Below are 18,010 nucleotides of genomic sequence, written 5' to 3'. Positions count from 1 at the left end.
AAAAATTCTACGCTTTTGTATAACCTTGGACAAGGCCAGCTACATATCGCAGATATCCATGGATCTAGACGTCCGCGGGGGTACCTAGATACACTGGGAGGAGCTACAAACCGTAGCAATTTGGATAGCATATGCCGACGAGAAATATCGTCATTCCAAGGTTTTACATAAATGGTATATGCTAAAATGCCTCATAGTTCTGGAGCATATAACGCGCCTGGCTAGAAATGAACGTGCTGCTGCGGTGAAGGCTGCGAGCAAGGATCGCCCTCTGGACACCTCGTAATGGCGGCCGATGTGGGGTGCTCCCCGGTCATTCCGTTGCGGGGGTACCGTTGGCATCTTTCCGTCTCGCGTCCACCACCCCGTGTCGGACACGGGGTGGGCACAGCGTTCATATCAGATCTCTCTTCATGCCGGAAACTCGTAGCTTTGCATTCCTATGCAGTTGGAGAGTTAAAAGTTAATTCAGCTCCTACCAACAAGAGAAATCTGTCATTAACCTATTGCTCTCTACTATCATCTCATCTTGCACTCATCCTCAATGGCTTCTCTGGCAGCCAGGGCGACCCAAGTGAAGATGTTGAGGAGAATGTCATGTTTCTCGACCTCAATCGCTTCTCGTGTACTGAGCACCCGTGCGACCTCTTACACACTTAATACCGGCGCGAAAATCCCGGCGCTTGGATTCGGTACTTTCCAAGATCACGACTCCCAAGAAGACACTGTTAGCCTAGCATTGCAAAAGGGCATGCGTCTTATTGATACAGCACGGGTCTACGATGTAGAAGAGCAGGTTGGAAGGGGAGTCAAGAAAAGCGGAATTCCACGCGAAAATATTTTCATCGGCACAAAGTTATGGTGCAATGATTATCATCCAGACGATGTAGAGCGCGCCGTGGATGATTCCCTTCGAGACTTAGACACCCCATATGTCGATCTTCTATTAATGCATTACCCGTGCACTTTTAAGCGCGGTCCTGACCGATTCCCCAGAGATCTCGATGGCAGAATGGTTGCAGGCGAGACAACGTTTCTGCACACGTGGAAAGCGATGGAGAAAGTGACTAAAACCGGCAAGGTCAAGGCAATTGGAGTATCGAATTTCAGTCGTGGCGAAATTAATATTCTAATCAATGAATCCTCTACGGTGTGTACTCCCTCCAACCACAATTGTCGAGGATATCAGCCAAATTTCAGTAAATTCTAATACCTCACTCTAGGTCCCGGCCGTCCACCAGATGGAGGTCCACCCCTACCTACAGCAAAAAGGGTTTAACGAGTGGCTTCAGGCAAGGGGAATCCACGTTGTCCAGTTTAGTCCACTCGGCAATATGAACGACTTTTACAGACAGACCGGATGGTCAAAAGAAATTTCGCACATGATGCGGGTCATCGATCAGCCGATTCTGAAGGAGATTGGTCAGAAGTATGGCAAAAGCCCTGTTCAAGTAGTACTTGCGTGGGGTATCAACAGCGGCCGTTCCGTCATCCCTAAGAGTGTGGTTGACTGGCAAATCGAGGAAAATCTGGCCGCCCACTTTGAGTTGCAGCCTGAAGATATGGCCCAAATAGCAACGCTGGATGCGAAGGCCCGATTCAATGATCCCAGCTTGGACTACGAATGGCGTTTGTACGGTGACTTGGAAGGAATTGACGGTACTATAAGGGGTAAAACGCACTAAGTATAGTATCGGCGACGGAAAATCCTTATAACCAGAAGCTTTTGTCAATAACAATTTTGCCCGGCAACGAACTTGGATAAAAACCTTTTAGTTGCCTAGTAAGCACTGAGAACTTGATACTCTACAGTACTAATATTTTCGGTACATTACAAGTAAGTCAAGATAAACCGAGAGAGCATTGTGTGTACTTATTTGTCCCTTTTGTGGAAAAATTTAGAAGACTGGAGGAAAAATCTTATTATAATGTCGACTAAATCTCTATCAAACCAGAAAGCAGCATATGTTCTCAGATCTACAGATCAGATTCACTTCCAAGCATATTTTTAAAGTTGGCGTGGAGTATTTAACAAACTGGAGTTATTAGCATAGTGATTTGACTTTAGTAGAGACTGAATAATGCTTACTTCCTATCACACCATTCACTGGAATATCAATGGAGGTAGTGTAGCTAGCGGCCTCACTTAGAAGATACACGTAAGCACCGCCGAGCTCCTGTACCTCAGCTAACCGAGGGAATCCACCATAATACTTGAGCTGCTGTTCCCAGTCCGGTTGCTGAGGCACCCAGTATGTCATGGCGGTCTTAACTAGACCAGGAGACACACTGTTGACGCGAATGCCGTATTGTGCCCACTCCATGGCCAAGGTATGGGTCATGTTCCGTACGCCTGCCTTGGAGGCACCGTAGGGGGTAGAAGGAACGCGCTGAGATACAATGTTAAGGGTTTTGTAAAAAGCGAGCTCTGACTGAGACTAACCTTATTGGGACGATAAGAGGCCATTGACGCTGTGAAGACAATAGATCCTTTGATCCCGAGCTTGATAAATGCACGAGCAGCAGCACGTGCAGTGTAAAAGGCACCGAAGAGATTGACGTTAAACAGAGTTTCAATATCCTCCTTGGTGAAGTCGAGAGCGGCCTTGTGGTGTGTACGCCCAGCGTTGACCACCATTCCATGGAGAGCACCAGCCTCTTCAATGATTTTATCGATCGCAGTAGTAATAGTCGATTCATCGGTCACATTAGCGGTGACAGCGAAGAGCTGGCCGGGATAGCGCTTAGAGACAGCATTAAAATCGTCGCCGGTCTCTCCAATGTCAATAGAATAGACTTTGGCTGCACCATTGGAAAGGCAGCACTCGGCGATACCAAGACCTATACCGCGGTTGGCACCGGTAACTAATATTAACCACCATTAGTTGACACTATTCCGCATGCGAATATATCCGAGTGCAGATAAACCTACTAGCGATAACTTTTTCACTGAGAGTGACCTGAGTCTGGGGGCCATTTTCCGCCTGGGGAAGGGCCACTTTGTCCAAGGTCACAGAAGGAGCCATTGTTAGATGACGAGCGTAAGTTAAAGAGATACCTAGGTGAGAGGTTGTTAATTGAAGGTATCGAAAAGACGAGGCTGAGAGGAAATAGGCATAAGTCAGATACCTTTTTATAAATCACAAAAGAATTTGAACAGTTACATCAGCTTCTGGTCTAAAAACCCCATCCAAAATCCACCATTGACTCTTGATGCACTCCACAGCTCCCGAGTCGAGGGTTGCCCGAGACGGTAAACGTTGGAGAACGTGAGTACTACTGGTTGGTCCATTGAATTCACTCACGTCTCGGGAGATTCCCGAGATGACAAAAGGTGGGGTCAACTTTGTGTCCCGAGACGAGGGAAGAGCTTAGTCCCGGCTAAATTGAGGAGCAAATGTGGGGGATCTCGAAAGCCTTCACCATTACTTTTTCTTTTTCTTTTCTAAGACTTGTCGATTTTCTTCAATCCTCTGTGCTGTCATATTGACCCATTCATCAATTCACTCATAAAGACTCATTTTAGAATGGCTGCGCTTCCTGCTTGGAACCTTCTCAAAGGTAAGACCGCGGCAATCACTGGCGGCACCACTGGAATCGGTCGCGCAATTGTTCTGGCATATATCACCCAAGGATGTAATGTCGCAGTCAACCACTTAGGCATGCCTCAGGATGAAAAGCATCGGCACAGTCTTCTTGAGGAAGTCAAAGCGATCAGGAACAAGGGCATCAATGCGGGTGAAATTCTGGAGCTATCTGGCGACGTGACAAACCCTGAGACTGGATCCAGCTTGGTCAAAGAGACTGTCTCTAAATGGGGGAAGCTGGACGTTTTTGTTGCCAATGCGGGTGTCTTCAAACAAGCAGAGTTTCTCAAGTAAGTCAAATTGGAAATACCGAAATCGAAACCTTCCTAGGTTCTTGCTCCGGGCGGGTTAGCCTACTGCATAGATAAGATTGCGTTAACATATTTATCCAGGGTCGAGCCAGCCCTTATTGATCACAGTGTTGACGTCAATGTAAAAGGTTGCTTCTATTCTTGTCAGGCTGCCGCTCGCCAAATGGTGAAGCAAGGGCATGGCGGTTCGATCATCGGCATTTCCTCTGTCAGCGCCCTAGTTGGCGGTGGCTTACAAACCCATTATACACCTACGAAAGCTGCCATTCTTTCAATGATGCAGTCTATGGCGATATCCCTTGGAAAAGATCAGATCCGATGCAATGCATTGATGCCCGGCACCATTGCCACCCAGCTAGCCGACCATGACATGAAGAATCCCACCAAAAAAGCCGCCCTCGAGGCGCGTATTCCCCTCGGTCGCATTGGTGACCCGGAAGATATGGCAGGGCCTGCGGTATTTCTAGCCTGTGAAGAGATGAGCCGTTATGTGAACGCCACTGGACTATTGGCCGATGGTGGAATGTTCAGCAACCTGCAGTGATTCGTAGCCTATTAGCGTTTTCTGCGATATATTCATATAAATAATGCACATGATTAATCAAGATCTTGAAAAATATTTTCATATTCTACTTCTAGTTCATCGAGTCCATCTATGAGAAAAGTTACTGAATATAACGTTGCTATTCCGACTCGGGGCCCTTGAGCAATTCCCTAGGGGTGAAAATCATCAAGTTCAACAAGCGATAACTGTAGGAAAATGTATGGCAATATCTGATTCTTCTATAACAATATCCTTGGCATTAAGAAGTTATTTTTTGATCTATTTCATGATTGTCAAACTTGACATTCCCTTCACGCCTTACCCGCTGACCCACAAATTTCCATCCATTCAATGGTGAGATCCGTCACTTTTTGAATGCCCTCTTCGATAAGCTGCGTATGCGGCATTTTTCCAACGTTCGCATGAAGGTGGTCATAGTAGTTATCCAAGACCAGTCGATTCACGTTGATTTTGGTAACACCAGCGGCCACACAGCGCTTCATTAGCTCTGGGGCGAATCCGTTGGTGCCGTGTAGAGCCAAATTAATTCTGCCATTAGTTTGGGCTTTGACTTTCTCGAATCTAGATTCGACTATTAGCAGTTTGTATATTACAAACAATGGACACTTAGACTTGCCTGCCGAAATCCAGCTGCGGGCCACGCGGACCATATTCACCGTGGACATTGCCAAAAGAAGGGGCGAGAACATCCACTCCCGTGTCAATGAAGTCGTTTACCTCCTCAGAGGTTGTCATACAAGCTTTCAAACCCTCTGTATCCATGACTCCATCCTCTCCTCCTTCAATACGACCTGGCTCGGCTTCCGTGGCCTTTTCGCGTTCGTTGCAATATTGAACCAGTTCCCGGGTCTTCTGCAGGTTTTCCTCCTTTTCGTAATGTGACATATCAACCATAATGCTATCGAATGGGAGTTCTGCTGCACGCTTGATGATTTCTGGGGATTGAGCATGGTCGAGATGAATACTGATAGGTACACTCGAGCGCTTGGCAGCGTCAGCAGCGGCACGTATCAGCAAGCCATCTGTGGATTCGATGGCCCAAGGGAAAAACTGAATAATGAGCGGCGAGCGTGCAGCTTCTGCAGCTTTGACCAGGCCCAAAACCTGTTCGGTGTTGTACGCGATGGCGGCAATGACCCCGTAGTGACCATTTTCCGCATCGCGGAGAATGCGCATATGGCAGTTGCCATCTTTCCAAGACATTTCGGGGTCGTAGAAAAGGAAAAGATAGTATGTAGTTCAGGTCTCTTTCTACATTTTCTGTTGAATCAACTCATATAAGAAAGCGCTGACCCGCGGTACATATGGCCCTTCAAATCGACGATATGAGATGACCCCGAGACGGGGCAAGATCCACCCCACCATCCCCGCGAGCGGGGATTTCAGATCTGGTTTCTATTCAAAATCTCCTTTCCCGAAATCTTGGAGCCATTGAGAGATCTTTGGGCCGTTTTTGTTCTCTTTGTTGGCTTAATTTATTGCCGCATTTGTCGTCTTCATCGACAATTAGCAACCGCCCAATTGCTCACATCGAAGCGGTGCGCGTGCTGCTGGAACTGCATCATGCCCACGAATTCTGAGACTTGCTTTCGGATTCATGATCGGCGCTTTTCAGTAATCGTTGGACCCACACCAACACTAGAGCTTCTGGCAGAGCATCAAGCCTATCCTTTCGCTCACGAGGCTGGAGTATTCTTTCCTGATAGCAACGATCTCTATATCACTAGCAACCGTTGTGTCGGCCCGGATAATGAAAATAAGGTCTATATCACTCGTGTAGACTTGGATCAAAGGCCAGTGGCTTACGAGGAAGTTCCCACGGATATTCCCATGGCCAATGGAGGCATAAACTACGGCCAGAGCGACATTCTCCTCTGCTCGCAAGGCTCCATGGACCAACCGAGTGGTTTATACCGTATGTCCACACGTTCATACGAATCACAGCTATTGAAGAGCGAATTCTTCGGTCGGGAGTTTAACTCTGTCAATGATGTGGTGGTACACACAGATGGCTCAGTCTGGTTCACGGATCCCATTTACGGCTTTGAGCAGGGCTATCGACCATCTCCACGCTTGCCCAATCAAGTTTACCGATGGTGCCCGAATAGTGAAAATATTCGAGCCATGGCCGATGGTTTTGGAAGACCAAATGGTATTTGCTTCTCACCAGATGAAAAGAGGGCTTATATCACCGATACCGATCGGGTTCACGGTGACGGGACGGTAGATGATCAGCGGGTTTCTTCAATGTAAGGGCATACTACCCCGAATTTTTCTTCAATAGGAAACAGCAATACTGATATCAATTCTACCCTAGCTATGCATTCGATATATCTGAGTATGATGGAGAGAAATTCCTCACAAATCGGCGTCTTTTTGCCATGGCGGACCAAGGTATCCCAGACGGCATCAAGTGTGACCTTGAAGGGAATGTTTACAGTGGCTGCGGGGATGGCATCAATGTATGGTCTCCGGGTGGCGTTCTTCTAGGTAGGATCATTATTGAAGGTGGTGTTGCAAACTTTTGTTTCGGGAGAAACGGGGAGATCTTTGCTCTGAATGAGCATCGACTTTGGAGAGTCCAGCTAGGAGCGACTGTGAAGGGAGCATTGCTCGGGTTATAGACATTTTGATAGAATCAAAGAACATGAAAAAGGCCAAATTATATTTCAAACCACTCGATCTGTTATTGAATAGAGCTCATGTCTAAGTTCGCGGCAGCTGCGATTTTTGTCGGCTCATGATCTTCCCAAAGATGCTGCAGTTCTTCGCCTAAAGATCGAGTTGGCCAGCCGCTCCGCTCCCGACTGGATTTTAGTAGCTCCAATATAGCTTCTCGTGCACGTTGGTCTTGAGTGAACTTGCCCGCTATCTTAAGTTAGCTTTAGTCACCTGGTAAAGGGCAGCAAGAACTTACCAATGAACACAGCTTGCGATGACATCAGACTAGATGGGTCGTCTTTTAGTTGAACAGCAATGCCACAGATATTCTCTACACAGCGTTTAATAACACTTTGTCGTTCGAGATACTGCTCCATGCCCCCCCAAGCTAGGCTCATGCGCAAGCAATAGAATCTTTGATACACTGAAGAATTGAAGCGCTACGGCTATATCTTGTGTTAGTCACTTTTCAAGGATCGAACCAGTGTTTTCGTTCATACCAAAGACGGGTGGGTGGACCCAAATTGGTCGAAAGTATGACGACTGCTGGCGTGAGCAGAGTGGCAGTAGAGAAAATTCAATGGTTAGATGCTCTTGCCAATCATCCAACATTTTGTGGAGACAGGTCGCCTCATCAGCTCGCCGTCCGATGTTTGCCCCAACTACGGCCTCAGCAGAGTAGCTGATCACCTTCGCCGTGTTGTATATTGAGCGTGTTGCAAGTTCGTATGGTGACAATGCAGAAAGTGGCTTTTGCGGAACCCAAAATGTAAGAGTTTTGCGTTTCTCTCGGAAAGCCGCCCAAATGTCCTGGCAGAGCCATGCCCACCACACAGCCGAATGCAACCCTCCAGATTCTCCATGAATGGTTTGTGATCTTTGTATTAAGAACACACCTTCTAGATGCCTCTCCCAATCTTTCGTGGAATTATCAAGCATCTCGTAGGCGGAGATGATCAAAGTGGTCGCAAGAAGCTCTAAGCTTCTTTTGTAGCCAGTGTATTGCATAGATTTTTGGACATAGTGAAGGGTCTGGTAGTAATATTGAAGAGCCGAGTCTTCTTGATTTGGGGCGTTAGGGTCATTCAGTCGTGGATTCAAAGCTAGATGTCGACATGCGAGAGCGAGTATAGCATTCATCAGGCCGGCATTGTGTATCTGCAGTTTCCATGTCAGAATTCCAGTAATGGGATTGTCTTCGCAGAATAAGGGTTAGCCTACAGCTAAGTGCGCAACGAGCGTAGAAAATCTGGCCATGGGGTCAAGTAAATCTATCTGTTCAGGTTGAATGTAAGTCACGCCTTCCCAAGTTGAACAGGGCAACCGGAGCATACCCAGGGGCTCACTCGATCTACATAATGCCCAAACAAGGCTGCCTCAGCTGGTAGAAGTTCGATTGGCTCCCGTGACTGCCAAATCTGCTCTTCTTCGAGCGGGCTTTCTTCTGACGAACCAACATGCGTCAGGCCAGGACTCTCGTATATGGAAGGACCATCTAATACTTGAGTCGCACATTGCAGCGGGCTAACTTGAGTTTGTTCATCAGAGCTAGAGTGGTCTAACGAGAGACTCTGGTTCGCCCAGGAATCTTGCGTTGTCCACACTGTTGAACTGTCTCGAGCCGCATCATTCACCAGAAGGCCGAACCATCGTACAGCCGCAAACGAGGCATTGGAAGGTGACAAATAATTTTCTGGAGCAATGAATGGTCTTTCAATTGAATTGATTTCAGCTCCCGTCGATTGATCAAATTCGACAGGCGGAGAGGGGTTGGTATCGAGTGCAGGACTAGGCTCCGCGGGGACAATAGCTTCAGGTGGGTCAAAAATCACATGCTCCGTCTGGGTTGTAATCGATGCATGCTTGTTATTTTTCACTGTGGATGGTATCTCCTCTGCGGATAACTCAGGGGCAGCTTTCGCTAAGGCCCTGTCGGAAATCGAAACGTTGGTGCTGTGGCGGCTCGAGCTGGCGAACTCGCAGGTATTGTCCTTTCTGGCACAAGCACCGCATGTCGGCTTAACTTCGTCGCATTTCAAATGTCGTTTCCTGCATTGCACGCTATATCGACCAGGTCAATATAGTGAGCACGTCAACTTTGGAAGGCAAACAAACGACTTACCATCCGTTCCTCGTTCGTAAGCCGCGACCGCGCGATTTTCGGATGCGTGGCCGCCGGTAAGGTGATCGCAGATGCACCGTTGCGATGCAATCAGAATCTGCATCATCGGCAACGTACTGGTCCAAAGGTAAACTCATCCTTGCGGCAGCAACAGCCACGCTACCCCGTCTCGGGGACGTCGTCAAGTCGTCGAGCGGGATGGGAGGTAAAGAGGGGGGCTTACCTAATCCGGACCTACTCCAGTAATCTGGGGTAAACCTTAAAGCTGGGGGACAGGGAACAGAACTTGTTTATGGAGCACACCACTGCAGTCCACGGGTATGAACAGTCCGTCTCGGGGCTCATACTAGTGTGCCAGGGTAGCGAAGCATAGCGTCAACCCGGATTTTATCCCACGGTATAAAGTGGGTATGGGGAAATAAATAGCTGTCCTGGCCTCAGCAATGAGCGAAGACTATGAGGCATTCGGTTGAATTTTCTCCAGCCTTAACTTGATGTTCAAATCTGCAAAACCATATTTCGGCCTTCGAGGTGGATGGCTGACATTCTGGATCACGTTGGCCTGCGGAGCTGACATGACTCTCTATGGATATGATCAAGTAGGTAAGATCGAATGAGGCCATGTATTGTGCCAGGCTTAAATTCTACTCCAGGGAGTCTTCAGTGGAGTTGTGATCTCGCAAGACTTTCTTAAGCTACATGGTCTTGCAGAGTCCTCAAAAGCGTCTTTGCTAGGAACGGTCGCTGCCATCTATGATGTCGGTTGTTTTCTAGGATCTCTGTCCGCTTACTGGCTTGGAGAACGGCTGGGCCGCAGAAACACGGTCTTGGTAGGGACCATCATCATGACAATCGGCGCTATTTTGCAGGCCTCTTCCTATAGTCTAGGTCATATGATGGCTGGCCGTATAATTGCAGGGATAGGAAACGGTACGCAGAAGCGCCGAAGGCTCTCAAAACACTAAAAATTGACGTGCTTCTTTTTTGCAGGGCTCAACACATCAACTGCCCCCATTTGGCAAGTTGAAACTTCAAAAGTTCAACTGCGAGGAAAACTGGTCATTCTGGAGAATGTCTTAGTACTTGTGGGATTCTCACTTGCTAATTGGCTTAATTACGGTCTTTCATTCGCAAATGGACCAGTCTCATGGCGATTTCCCCTCTCATTTCAACTCATCTTCAATATCATCTTATTTTGTATAGTACCATGGCTCCCCGAGTCCCCCAGGTATCAAACTATTCTTGCCCCTTGTGAGTGCTGTGACACTAATTCTGCAACAGATGGCTTGTTGCCCATGGTCGCCCAGATGAGGCTTTGCAAATTATTGCAGATCTTGAAGACAAGGATAACAGTGATCCTTTTGTTCAGCTACAGATGAATCAGATTCAATATAGCGTGGACTATGAACAAGCAAACAGTGTTAGCTTCGGCGATATTCTACATGGGCGAGCGCATGAAAAAGCAGGCACAAAGACAGTTCGCCGGCTTATTCTTGGAATGGGTACTCAGGCAATGCAGCAGTTCTCGGGAATTAATGTGACCTCCTATTATTTGCCAACGGTACTAACAAAGTCTGTGGGACTAGATGAATCTTTAGCAAGACTGCTCACGGCCTGCAACAGCGTTCAATACCTTCTCTTCTCTATGATCGGCATTCCCAACGTCGAGAGATGGGGACGCCGAATGCTTTTGATGTTTGGCGCAGCAGGAATGTGCTTCTGCTATGTATTCATCACAGCTTTGATTCGATACAACGAAATGCCCGGGTATGCTCATCGGGAGGAGGTGGCTTCAGCATCCGTGGCCTTTTTCTTTTTGTATTATGTGTTTTTCGGCATCGGCATGCAAGGAGTGCCATGGTGTAAGTTTCATACTATCAGAATCAAGTCCACTTTACGCGAATTCTCATGCTCATTAATGGTATAGTATACCCAACCGAAATTAACTCACTCACGATGCGGACGAAAGGTGCTGCACTTGGAGCTGCTACCAACTGGATTTTCAATTTCATGGTGGTCGAAATTACTCCAATCGGCATTGAGACTCTAGGCTGGCGTTTTTATATTGTTTGGACCGTTCTTAACGCAGCTATGATACCTGTAATCTATGTCTTTTATCCGGAGACGGCCGGCCGCAGTCTGGAGGATATGGACGACTACTATCGTGGCAACCCCCCTCTTTTCGCATGTCTTGACAATGAAGCAATCTCTAGCAAACGGCCCAAGAGATACGAAGCTCGAGATGAAAATATTATCCGGGAAAAAGAAGAACCAGTGGAGCATTTGGAAATTACTTAGAAGATTAGAAGATTGAGGCCTCAAATCAGGATACTTGATTTTTAAATAGTTCTGCTAGAATCCGTGATCAATTCAGACAATGAGGAATACACTTTTTACTTCCTATCATTCACACCGAGTCATGTTCATCTCTGTAGTCTTTTGGATATTCTAATCAGCAGCACTTTGGTAGACAGCCTAGTATACTCGTAAAGAGAATCTAGACGATAGAAGCTCTAACACTTGATCGCGACAAATGTGATCTCAAACTCCCATGTGAAATGCCGCCCCAGCCACCACGTCAGAAAACAGTGCAGTATATTGCATAGTAGATGCATCACTGCGAGATGATATTTACAAGCACAAACCATCTGGCTTCTTCCACCCATGCAAGCCAAACAGCCCATTAAAACCTTTTCGAGAGGCGTCTTCAGTTGTAGATCTAACTTGCTCAGGAAACTTGGATGGTACATATGCATTGTTATCACTGGTACCAGGTCGCAGGTTATTTCATGCATCAAACAGATCCGGGACATAATGCGGGGTCCTGTCTCTATAAATTACAGCTCGTCTCCGTCTCGGTGTCCCCGTCTCGGGCAATTCAACCATCATTTCCCTGTTAGATTTTATTCTGACCCCTCCAGACATTTGATCTATCGCATGCATATGAGAGGTCCGAATATAAAACGGTACTTATCGAATGGCTTTGTAACTTCTTACTACGTTATCCCTTTATATCTTGACATACCCACTACCACTCAAGTAACTCATTCACCTGCCACTGGGCACGTGCAGCCTCGGAACTTCCAAATAGTAGTTCTTTAAATCGACAATGGAGAGACCCAATCATTTTGATCTTCCCCCTCTTATGCGAGCTCTGGGTTTGTAACAAATTTACAGCAGCATCTCTAAGAACTAATCAAACTGATATGAACACACGATTTTATAGAGTACAATGAAGCTCGAAATTTCAGCATCGTTGAGAAGCGTCTTCCGATCATTCGCGAACAAGATATCTTGGTACGCCGCACGCAAAATGCTCAACACTTTGGCATCTAATACTTGGTAGATCAAAGTCAAGGCCTGTGGAATTTGTGGTACAGACCTCCATATTCACGATGGCGAATTTGGAGCTCAGGTAAGCCAATTTGCAGATTTCATGTAGGAGATTTCTGAGATAATAGAACACAGTTTCCCCTTGTCCCTGGCCATGAAACTGTAGGTGTGGTTGCAGCATTTGGGAGCGGGGTTGTGGATTTCAATGTTGGAGATCGTGTCGTGGCAGACAACTCTGAGTTGTGTGGACACTGTCATTACTGCCGCCGAGGCAAGGAGCTCTTCTGCGAGAACTTTATCGCCCATGGAGTTATGGTCGATGGAGGATTTGCGGAGTATGCTACGTACCCTGCAAACCGTGTCTTCAAATTCAAAAACCTCTCAGATGTGGATGCGACATTGCTGGAGCCCGCAGCCTGTGCAGCCCATGGACTGGATAAGATTGCCCCTCAAATGGGATCCAGCGTGCTTTTATTTGGCGCGGGCCCGACAGGACTTATCTTGGCCCAGCTCCTTCGTCAAAACGGTGGGTGTCACACTGTAATTGCTGCACCGGCTGGGTTGAAGATAGAGCTTGCCAAGTCTCTCAACGCTGCCGATGAATTTATCGAGCTACCCCGCGATGCAAATACAGTGGCCGCTAGAATGGAAGAACTTCGAACAAAACACCCGTATGGTTTTGACATTGTCGTTGAAGCTACAGGCAACGCAAAAATTCTGGAAAATTCCATCAACCTCGTGACAAAAGGTGGCAAGTTGGTGGTATACGGAGTTTATGGTGACGACAATCGCGTCTCCATACCACCGAATAAAATCTTTAAAGAGGAAATAAACGTGATAGGGTCATTCAGTCAGACCTATAAGTTTCCAGCTGCTATCGACTATCTTGGTCAGTACCTCCCTGTCAATAAGACTGATCCACCATTAACAAATAATGAACCAGCAGATGGAAATCGGATTAATATTAGTGGAATTGTTAACAAGACCTACAAACTGGAGCAATGGCAGGCTTGCCTCGACGCATTGGAGAACAGGTCGGTGATTAAAGCTGCACTTGTGTTCGACTAGTACTAGTTAGTAGCCGATCAAATACAATCTACTACTAGTATCCTCGAGGCGGGCTTACAAGCACGGAAAATGTTATTTTTGTTTCAAAGAACTATAACTCATTAAAAACAATTTCCAAAAACAAGCACTGGTGGGAGATGGGATAGCATTGTTCGATAAACTTGCAGTTTAGATAAATTGGTGACGTCATAACGATTGTAACTGAGATCCTGGAATCCGATTGGCTGGAAATACTCACATCCGTCCAAATAAGGTTTCAACCAAAATCCATAGCTTAGGATCATTTAATTCATATAGGCTCGCACGTTAATATTCGTCAGGGTAACTGCGGATATCTGTTGGTGCAGTTCCTAGGTTCCAACGAAGTTGAGGACTGACAATATTCGGACCCAGCTGATCTAATTGAGCAGAACCGAACACACCATGCAACGCACCGTCTATCTATTCGGCCACCCTATTGCCCACTCCGTTTCGCCAGCCTTCCACAACACTATATTTCAGAATGTAGGCTTGCCGTGGCGGTACATCAGACTAGATTCTGAGCGCACGGAGGATTTGAAGAGTCTCATGTGTCGGGAAGATTTTATCGGCGCAGCTGTCACAATGCCCAACAAAATATCGACAATGGATCATGTGGACATCGTGACTCCGGAAGCGAAATCAATTGGATGCATCAACACAATATACACACGGCCAAATCCGGAAGGAAGTGAATTTGAAAAGAAACCACTCTACATCGGTACAAACACAGACTGGATCGGCATCCAGCGAGCTCTCCTCGACGTGGACCCTGGCCTTCCAAAACATCTGGCAAAGCTCCCAGCGCTGGTAATCGGCGGAGGTGCAACTTGCAGATCTGCAATTTATGCTCTTACGGAGGGACTTGGCTCTAAATTGGTGTATCTGGTCAATCGCGATCCGCAGGAGGCCAAATTTGCTATCATGGCCCTGAAGCAAGAGGGTTTGCAGCAGGAAATTCATTACTTGGAGAGTATCGAGGATGCACAATCAATTATGGAAAAACCTATTGTCGTTGTCAGCGCAGTTCCTGATATCCTTCCCAAATCAGAACTTGAACATACCGCACGGAAGATTGCGACCTCGATTATCCAGGCCGAGACCGGCCACACATCTCCTCGGTTATTTCTAGAAATGTGCTACGATCCGACACCTATGACGTGGCTGGCGACTCTAGCGCAGAAATTTGGTTGGAGTATCATCGATGGACTTGATGTCATGGAGCATCAGGCTATTGAGCAATCTGTTCTATGGACTGAAAGACCACTTCAAAGCTTGCCCACGGAATTGGCTAACAAGGCGATCCGTGAAGCTCTTCGACGATGATTCTGCAGGTTCAAGTTTGAATGTCAATTTGGAATCATGGGTTTCAAAATATAGTCTAGTAAAATGTCATGGAATTTACTTTTGCTACAGTTGTATGACTCACGTTGAGGATAGTATGTCCTAGGCAGAGTTATTGAGAACCTGAAGCTACCAAGATCTTTGAAAGGCGCCATTTCATTTGATAGATTTGAAATGTATTTGAAATGGATTTGAAATCTCATATAACTTGAATGTACCGATAGATGAAGTATGTTGTGCGTGCCTGGGGTTACAGGCACCTACATGGCCGAGTCAGCCCGCACCAGGGTTATGTGTAGATAGTTCCAGGCCTAGATAGCTTCATTGGATTATCATCTTTTGCACTATCATCCGATCTCCTTCCTTGTATGGTATTATCCCGTACCCTCTAGTAAAGTATTTAGTCAACCTATCAAGACCTCGGATCACAAAACTCATCAAAGTCGTTTGCTGAATTTGCAGTGAATCCAAGGTTAAAGAGCCCTTCTTCCCAAGTAGTTGTCCTGGAAAGGTCAGTATTGTGAATTTCTGAAATTAAATGATTGAGTTCTTGCCATACCATTCAGATGTATCAATGGTGACAAATTCATTGAAGACAGAATTGCTATCTACCATTGGTTTGAAGTTCTCTACCTCAGGATTCAGGTCAGGGGAAGCGTCAGTTCCAGGTTCGGGTTCTTGAAGCCCAGGCCTGAGGATCTGACCAAGCTTCGGAGTTCGTTGTCTCATATCTTGGGGGCTCTCGGCATTCTGCCCTGTTATGATATGACCCTCAGCCAGCGCAAGTTCACGAGTAGCCGATATCTGTGGTACAATGCCATTATCGCCAATATTGAGGGTCGATCTTTTCTTCGACACGATGGCAGCAATCAGGGATACAGTTGGCGCTGTTGCATAAACATCAAAGCTGCTTTTTAACTTTTCGATCGTCAACTCAATTTCAGCAATACAGGCTGAAATTGGAAATGATGGAGAAGACGGCCCCTCATTTCCCACAAATTGAGATGAGCGAGAACCCAGTTCGGCAAAAGCGACCAGGTAAACTAGCCTCAAGTGATAATGATTCGGTAGCATTTTATCCTCCGGCAGGTTCGATGTTCCGGGCTCTCTTAAAATGATATCAAGGGGATGAGCCTTGTTTCCCACTTGGAGACCTTCCATGGCCTCTTTATGAGAGGCCAACCTGCCATGAGTCCTTGCGGTTGATATCAAACTCAGCACTTTGCATATTTTGACAAGTCGATTAAAAGTGCTGATTGTAAAAAGTGGAAAATATGGGCGCTGGAGCGGGCGCTCTGTGTTGAGAGGATCATACCATTGGTCCCACTCATCTAGACCATCCTCGTCAGCATTAGTCATTGGATTGACGTCCTCTGCTCGGAGGTGCGGCGGCCGGCAAAGATGAAAAGCGATCAAAGTGTCTAGTACAAAGCATCCGAGAGACGTTCGACCTTCCAGCACTGTGGTCCGTCGTGGCCAGAAGCTTTGATCTCCCCCGGAGCTGCGTGGGGTTATTTCTAAATCCAACGCTATGCGTACAGCCTCCCCAATAAGTAGCCAGGCTGGAGACCATGCAGATTGGTCTATCTTTATCAGACTCAAAATGAGCAGAGACTGAACATGTTCAATCTCAAAAGGTCCATTCTCAGATGGGATCATCTCCCGAGCTTTCATATAGTAGCATGTGACAACATGCTGAGGCACAGTTTCAGATCCAAGAAATTCAGCAAGACGACCGGACTTCATAAGCTGGGATATCGTCAAAGCAGCTATAGCCCATATTAGGGCTATAGATCCGGGCGTTTCATTGTTTTCCTGCTTGTCATCAGGGAAATAATACGATGAACGCATAACATTACCTTTTTCCACAATTGGAAACCAACAATGAGTCTGAGAGAAGTATATTTGTATCAAACCACTTAGTTGGCTTGTCATATTGAGCTCACTTGTAGTCGCTGAAACCTGTCGTTGTCGGGGAGCCATCGTAGTTGACTCCGCAGGAGGTCGATCTTCTAACATAGTCTGTTCCGCCGATTGACTTCGAACTCGAGGGCCAACCGGGTGAGTAGATTCTTGCTCCTCTTCGGGCTGCCCGGAAGTATTATTCTGATCTGGGAGCTGAGGGGTTGATCTGCGAGCCCAAAAACGCCTTGGGCTATCAGGCGGAGGTTGCCTATCTTCCAGCTTTCGCTTCGAAGTATTCGATTTGGGAGAGGGTAAAAAAGGCAGCAAATCTTCGAGCTCAACTGATAGCTTGCTATTTCTCCATTCGTCGAGAAGATTTTCGAAATTAGACTGCCATTGAAAGGAATTCTCTCTGCCCCTCTGCAATAATCGCGATAGAAGGCGTTCCTCAAAGTCGTCAATGTAATGTATTGCCAAGCTGGTCAGAAGCTCTAACCCTCGGACATAGCCTTCGGGTAAGCCGCGTCTTCTCGTGTGAGGCTCATATGTGCACATGGAATTCGCTTGTAGGCATGTTGAACACCCCGGCCGCTGTCCGTCGCATTTGAACTTTCGCTGGCGACATCGTTGACAAGCCTGCGCAACACGCTTGCGAGTTTTGCTGATACCCATATTAACAAAGATGTAATAGGAGCTCGGCGTATCTCAGCCTCAGCTAGAAGATGAAAATAGAGATGAAAATAAGCTTAAGACAAAAATGAGTTCGTCATCCAATGCTCTCCAATTGTCCTTTGAGGCGGAAAGGGCGTGGTCAAGATCTTGCTGTATCGCTATGGGGGCTGTATCTCGACGGGGGCATCTGTGGGCCTGTCTAGGAACTTCGGAAGAGAGCTACTAGTAACAGACTTCCCGGAATAGTCAAATAGGTAAGATATTGATGTGGTGTGTTCGTGGCAAAATCGCCCAGAAGGGGTTCGGACAAAAAGGAAAATGTCATACCCGATGACATAATTGACCCTTCTATCACACGCTTGGGGAAATGGCGGTGCACAGACTTAGTGATACGAAGCAGCGTTCGGATGTCAAAGTTTTTTTC

General features: G+C 46.8%; 10 protein-coding genes across 10 annotated transcripts; 6 read left to right on the top strand and 4 right to left on the bottom strand.

Moving 5' to 3' along the window:
- Positions 1-544: 544 nt before the first annotated feature.
- On the top strand, positions 545-1,685 carry N7533_002226 (aldo/keto reductase; the record flags this gene model as incomplete). The annotated part of the gene is made up of 2 exons (XM_057098876.1): positions 545-1,150; positions 1,224-1,685. The coding sequence occupies 2 exons, from the start codon at positions 545-547 to the stop codon at positions 1,683-1,685; spliced, it is 1,068 nt and encodes a 355-aa protein (XP_056964012.1).
- Positions 1,686-2,028: 343 nt separating this feature from the next.
- Positions 2,029-3,026, bottom strand: N7533_002225 (uncharacterized protein; the record flags this gene model as incomplete). Its single annotated transcript, XM_057098875.1, has 4 exons — positions 2,029-2,036; positions 2,090-2,390; positions 2,444-2,865; positions 2,933-3,026. The coding sequence occupies 4 exons, from the start codon at positions 3,024-3,026 to the stop codon at positions 2,029-2,031; spliced, it is 825 nt and encodes a 274-aa protein (XP_056964011.1).
- A 501-nt stretch (positions 3,027-3,527) lies between these two features.
- N7533_002224 (SDR family NAD(P)-dependent oxidoreductase) lies at positions 3,528-4,442 on the top strand (the record flags this gene model as incomplete). The annotated part of the gene is made up of 2 exons (XM_057098874.1): positions 3,528-3,877; positions 3,980-4,442. The coding sequence occupies 2 exons, from the start codon at positions 3,528-3,530 to the stop codon at positions 4,440-4,442; spliced, it is 813 nt and encodes a 270-aa protein (XP_056964010.1).
- A 311-nt stretch (positions 4,443-4,753) lies between these two features.
- On the bottom strand, positions 4,754-5,666 carry N7533_002223 (class II fructose-bisphosphate aldolase; the record flags this gene model as incomplete). Its single annotated transcript, XM_057098873.1, has 2 exons — positions 4,754-5,024; positions 5,080-5,666. 2 exons carry the CDS (start codon positions 5,664-5,666, stop codon positions 4,754-4,756), a joined length of 858 nt encoding a protein of 285 aa, XP_056964009.1.
- Positions 5,667-6,026: 360 nt separating this feature from the next.
- N7533_002222 (SMP-30/gluconolactonase/LRE family protein) lies at positions 6,027-7,087 on the top strand (the record flags this gene model as incomplete). Its single annotated transcript, XM_057098872.1, has 2 exons — positions 6,027-6,712; positions 6,781-7,087. 2 exons carry the CDS (start codon positions 6,027-6,029, stop codon positions 7,085-7,087), a joined length of 993 nt encoding a protein of 330 aa, XP_056964008.1.
- Positions 7,088-7,149: 62 nt separating this feature from the next.
- N7533_002221 (Zn(II)2Cys6 transcription factor domain-containing protein) lies at positions 7,150-9,383 on the bottom strand (the record flags this gene model as incomplete). The annotated part of the gene is made up of 6 exons (XM_057098871.1): positions 7,150-7,331; positions 7,381-7,538; positions 7,591-8,282; positions 8,346-8,399; positions 8,459-9,185; positions 9,247-9,383. 6 exons carry the CDS (start codon positions 9,381-9,383, stop codon positions 7,150-7,152), a joined length of 1,950 nt encoding a protein of 649 aa, XP_056964007.1.
- A 357-nt stretch (positions 9,384-9,740) lies between these two features.
- Positions 9,741-11,544, top strand: N7533_002220 (sugar porter family MFS transporter; the record flags this gene model as incomplete). Its single annotated transcript, XM_057098870.1, has 5 exons — positions 9,741-9,845; positions 9,900-10,176; positions 10,237-10,474; positions 10,528-11,108; positions 11,174-11,544. 5 exons carry the CDS (start codon positions 9,741-9,743, stop codon positions 11,542-11,544), a joined length of 1,572 nt encoding a protein of 523 aa, XP_056964006.1.
- An 811-nt stretch (positions 11,545-12,355) lies between these two features.
- N7533_002219 (zinc-dependent alcohol dehydrogenase family protein) lies at positions 12,356-13,647 on the top strand (the record flags this gene model as incomplete). Its single annotated transcript, XM_057098869.1, has 4 exons — positions 12,356-12,404; positions 12,473-12,543; positions 12,593-12,661; positions 12,715-13,647. 4 exons carry the CDS (start codon positions 12,356-12,358, stop codon positions 13,645-13,647), a joined length of 1,122 nt encoding a protein of 373 aa, XP_056964005.1.
- Positions 13,648-14,070: 423 nt separating this feature from the next.
- N7533_002218 (shikimate dehydrogenase family protein) lies at positions 14,071-14,991 on the top strand (the record flags this gene model as incomplete). Its single annotated transcript, XM_057098868.1, has 1 exon — positions 14,071-14,991. The coding sequence occupies one exon, from the start codon at positions 14,071-14,073 to the stop codon at positions 14,989-14,991; it is 921 nt and encodes a 306-aa protein (XP_056964004.1).
- A 552-nt stretch (positions 14,992-15,543) lies between these two features.
- Positions 15,544-17,586, bottom strand: N7533_002217 (Zn(II)2Cys6 transcription factor; the record flags this gene model as incomplete). Its single annotated transcript, XM_057098867.1, has 1 exon — positions 15,544-17,586. One exon carries the CDS (start codon positions 17,584-17,586, stop codon positions 15,544-15,546), a length of 2,043 nt encoding a protein of 680 aa, XP_056964003.1.
- Between the last annotated feature and the right edge of the window lie 424 nt (positions 17,587-18,010).

The sequence above is a fragment of the Penicillium manginii genome (assembly GCF_028828005.1).
Source record: "Penicillium manginii strain IBT 31320 chromosome Unknown utg000002l:1.0-5564898.0:1.0-5567710.0, whole genome shotgun sequence".
NCBI lineage: Eukaryota > Fungi > Ascomycota > Eurotiomycetes > Eurotiales > Aspergillaceae > Penicillium > Penicillium manginii.
This window is presented reverse-complemented; position numbering and strand designations above follow the sequence as displayed.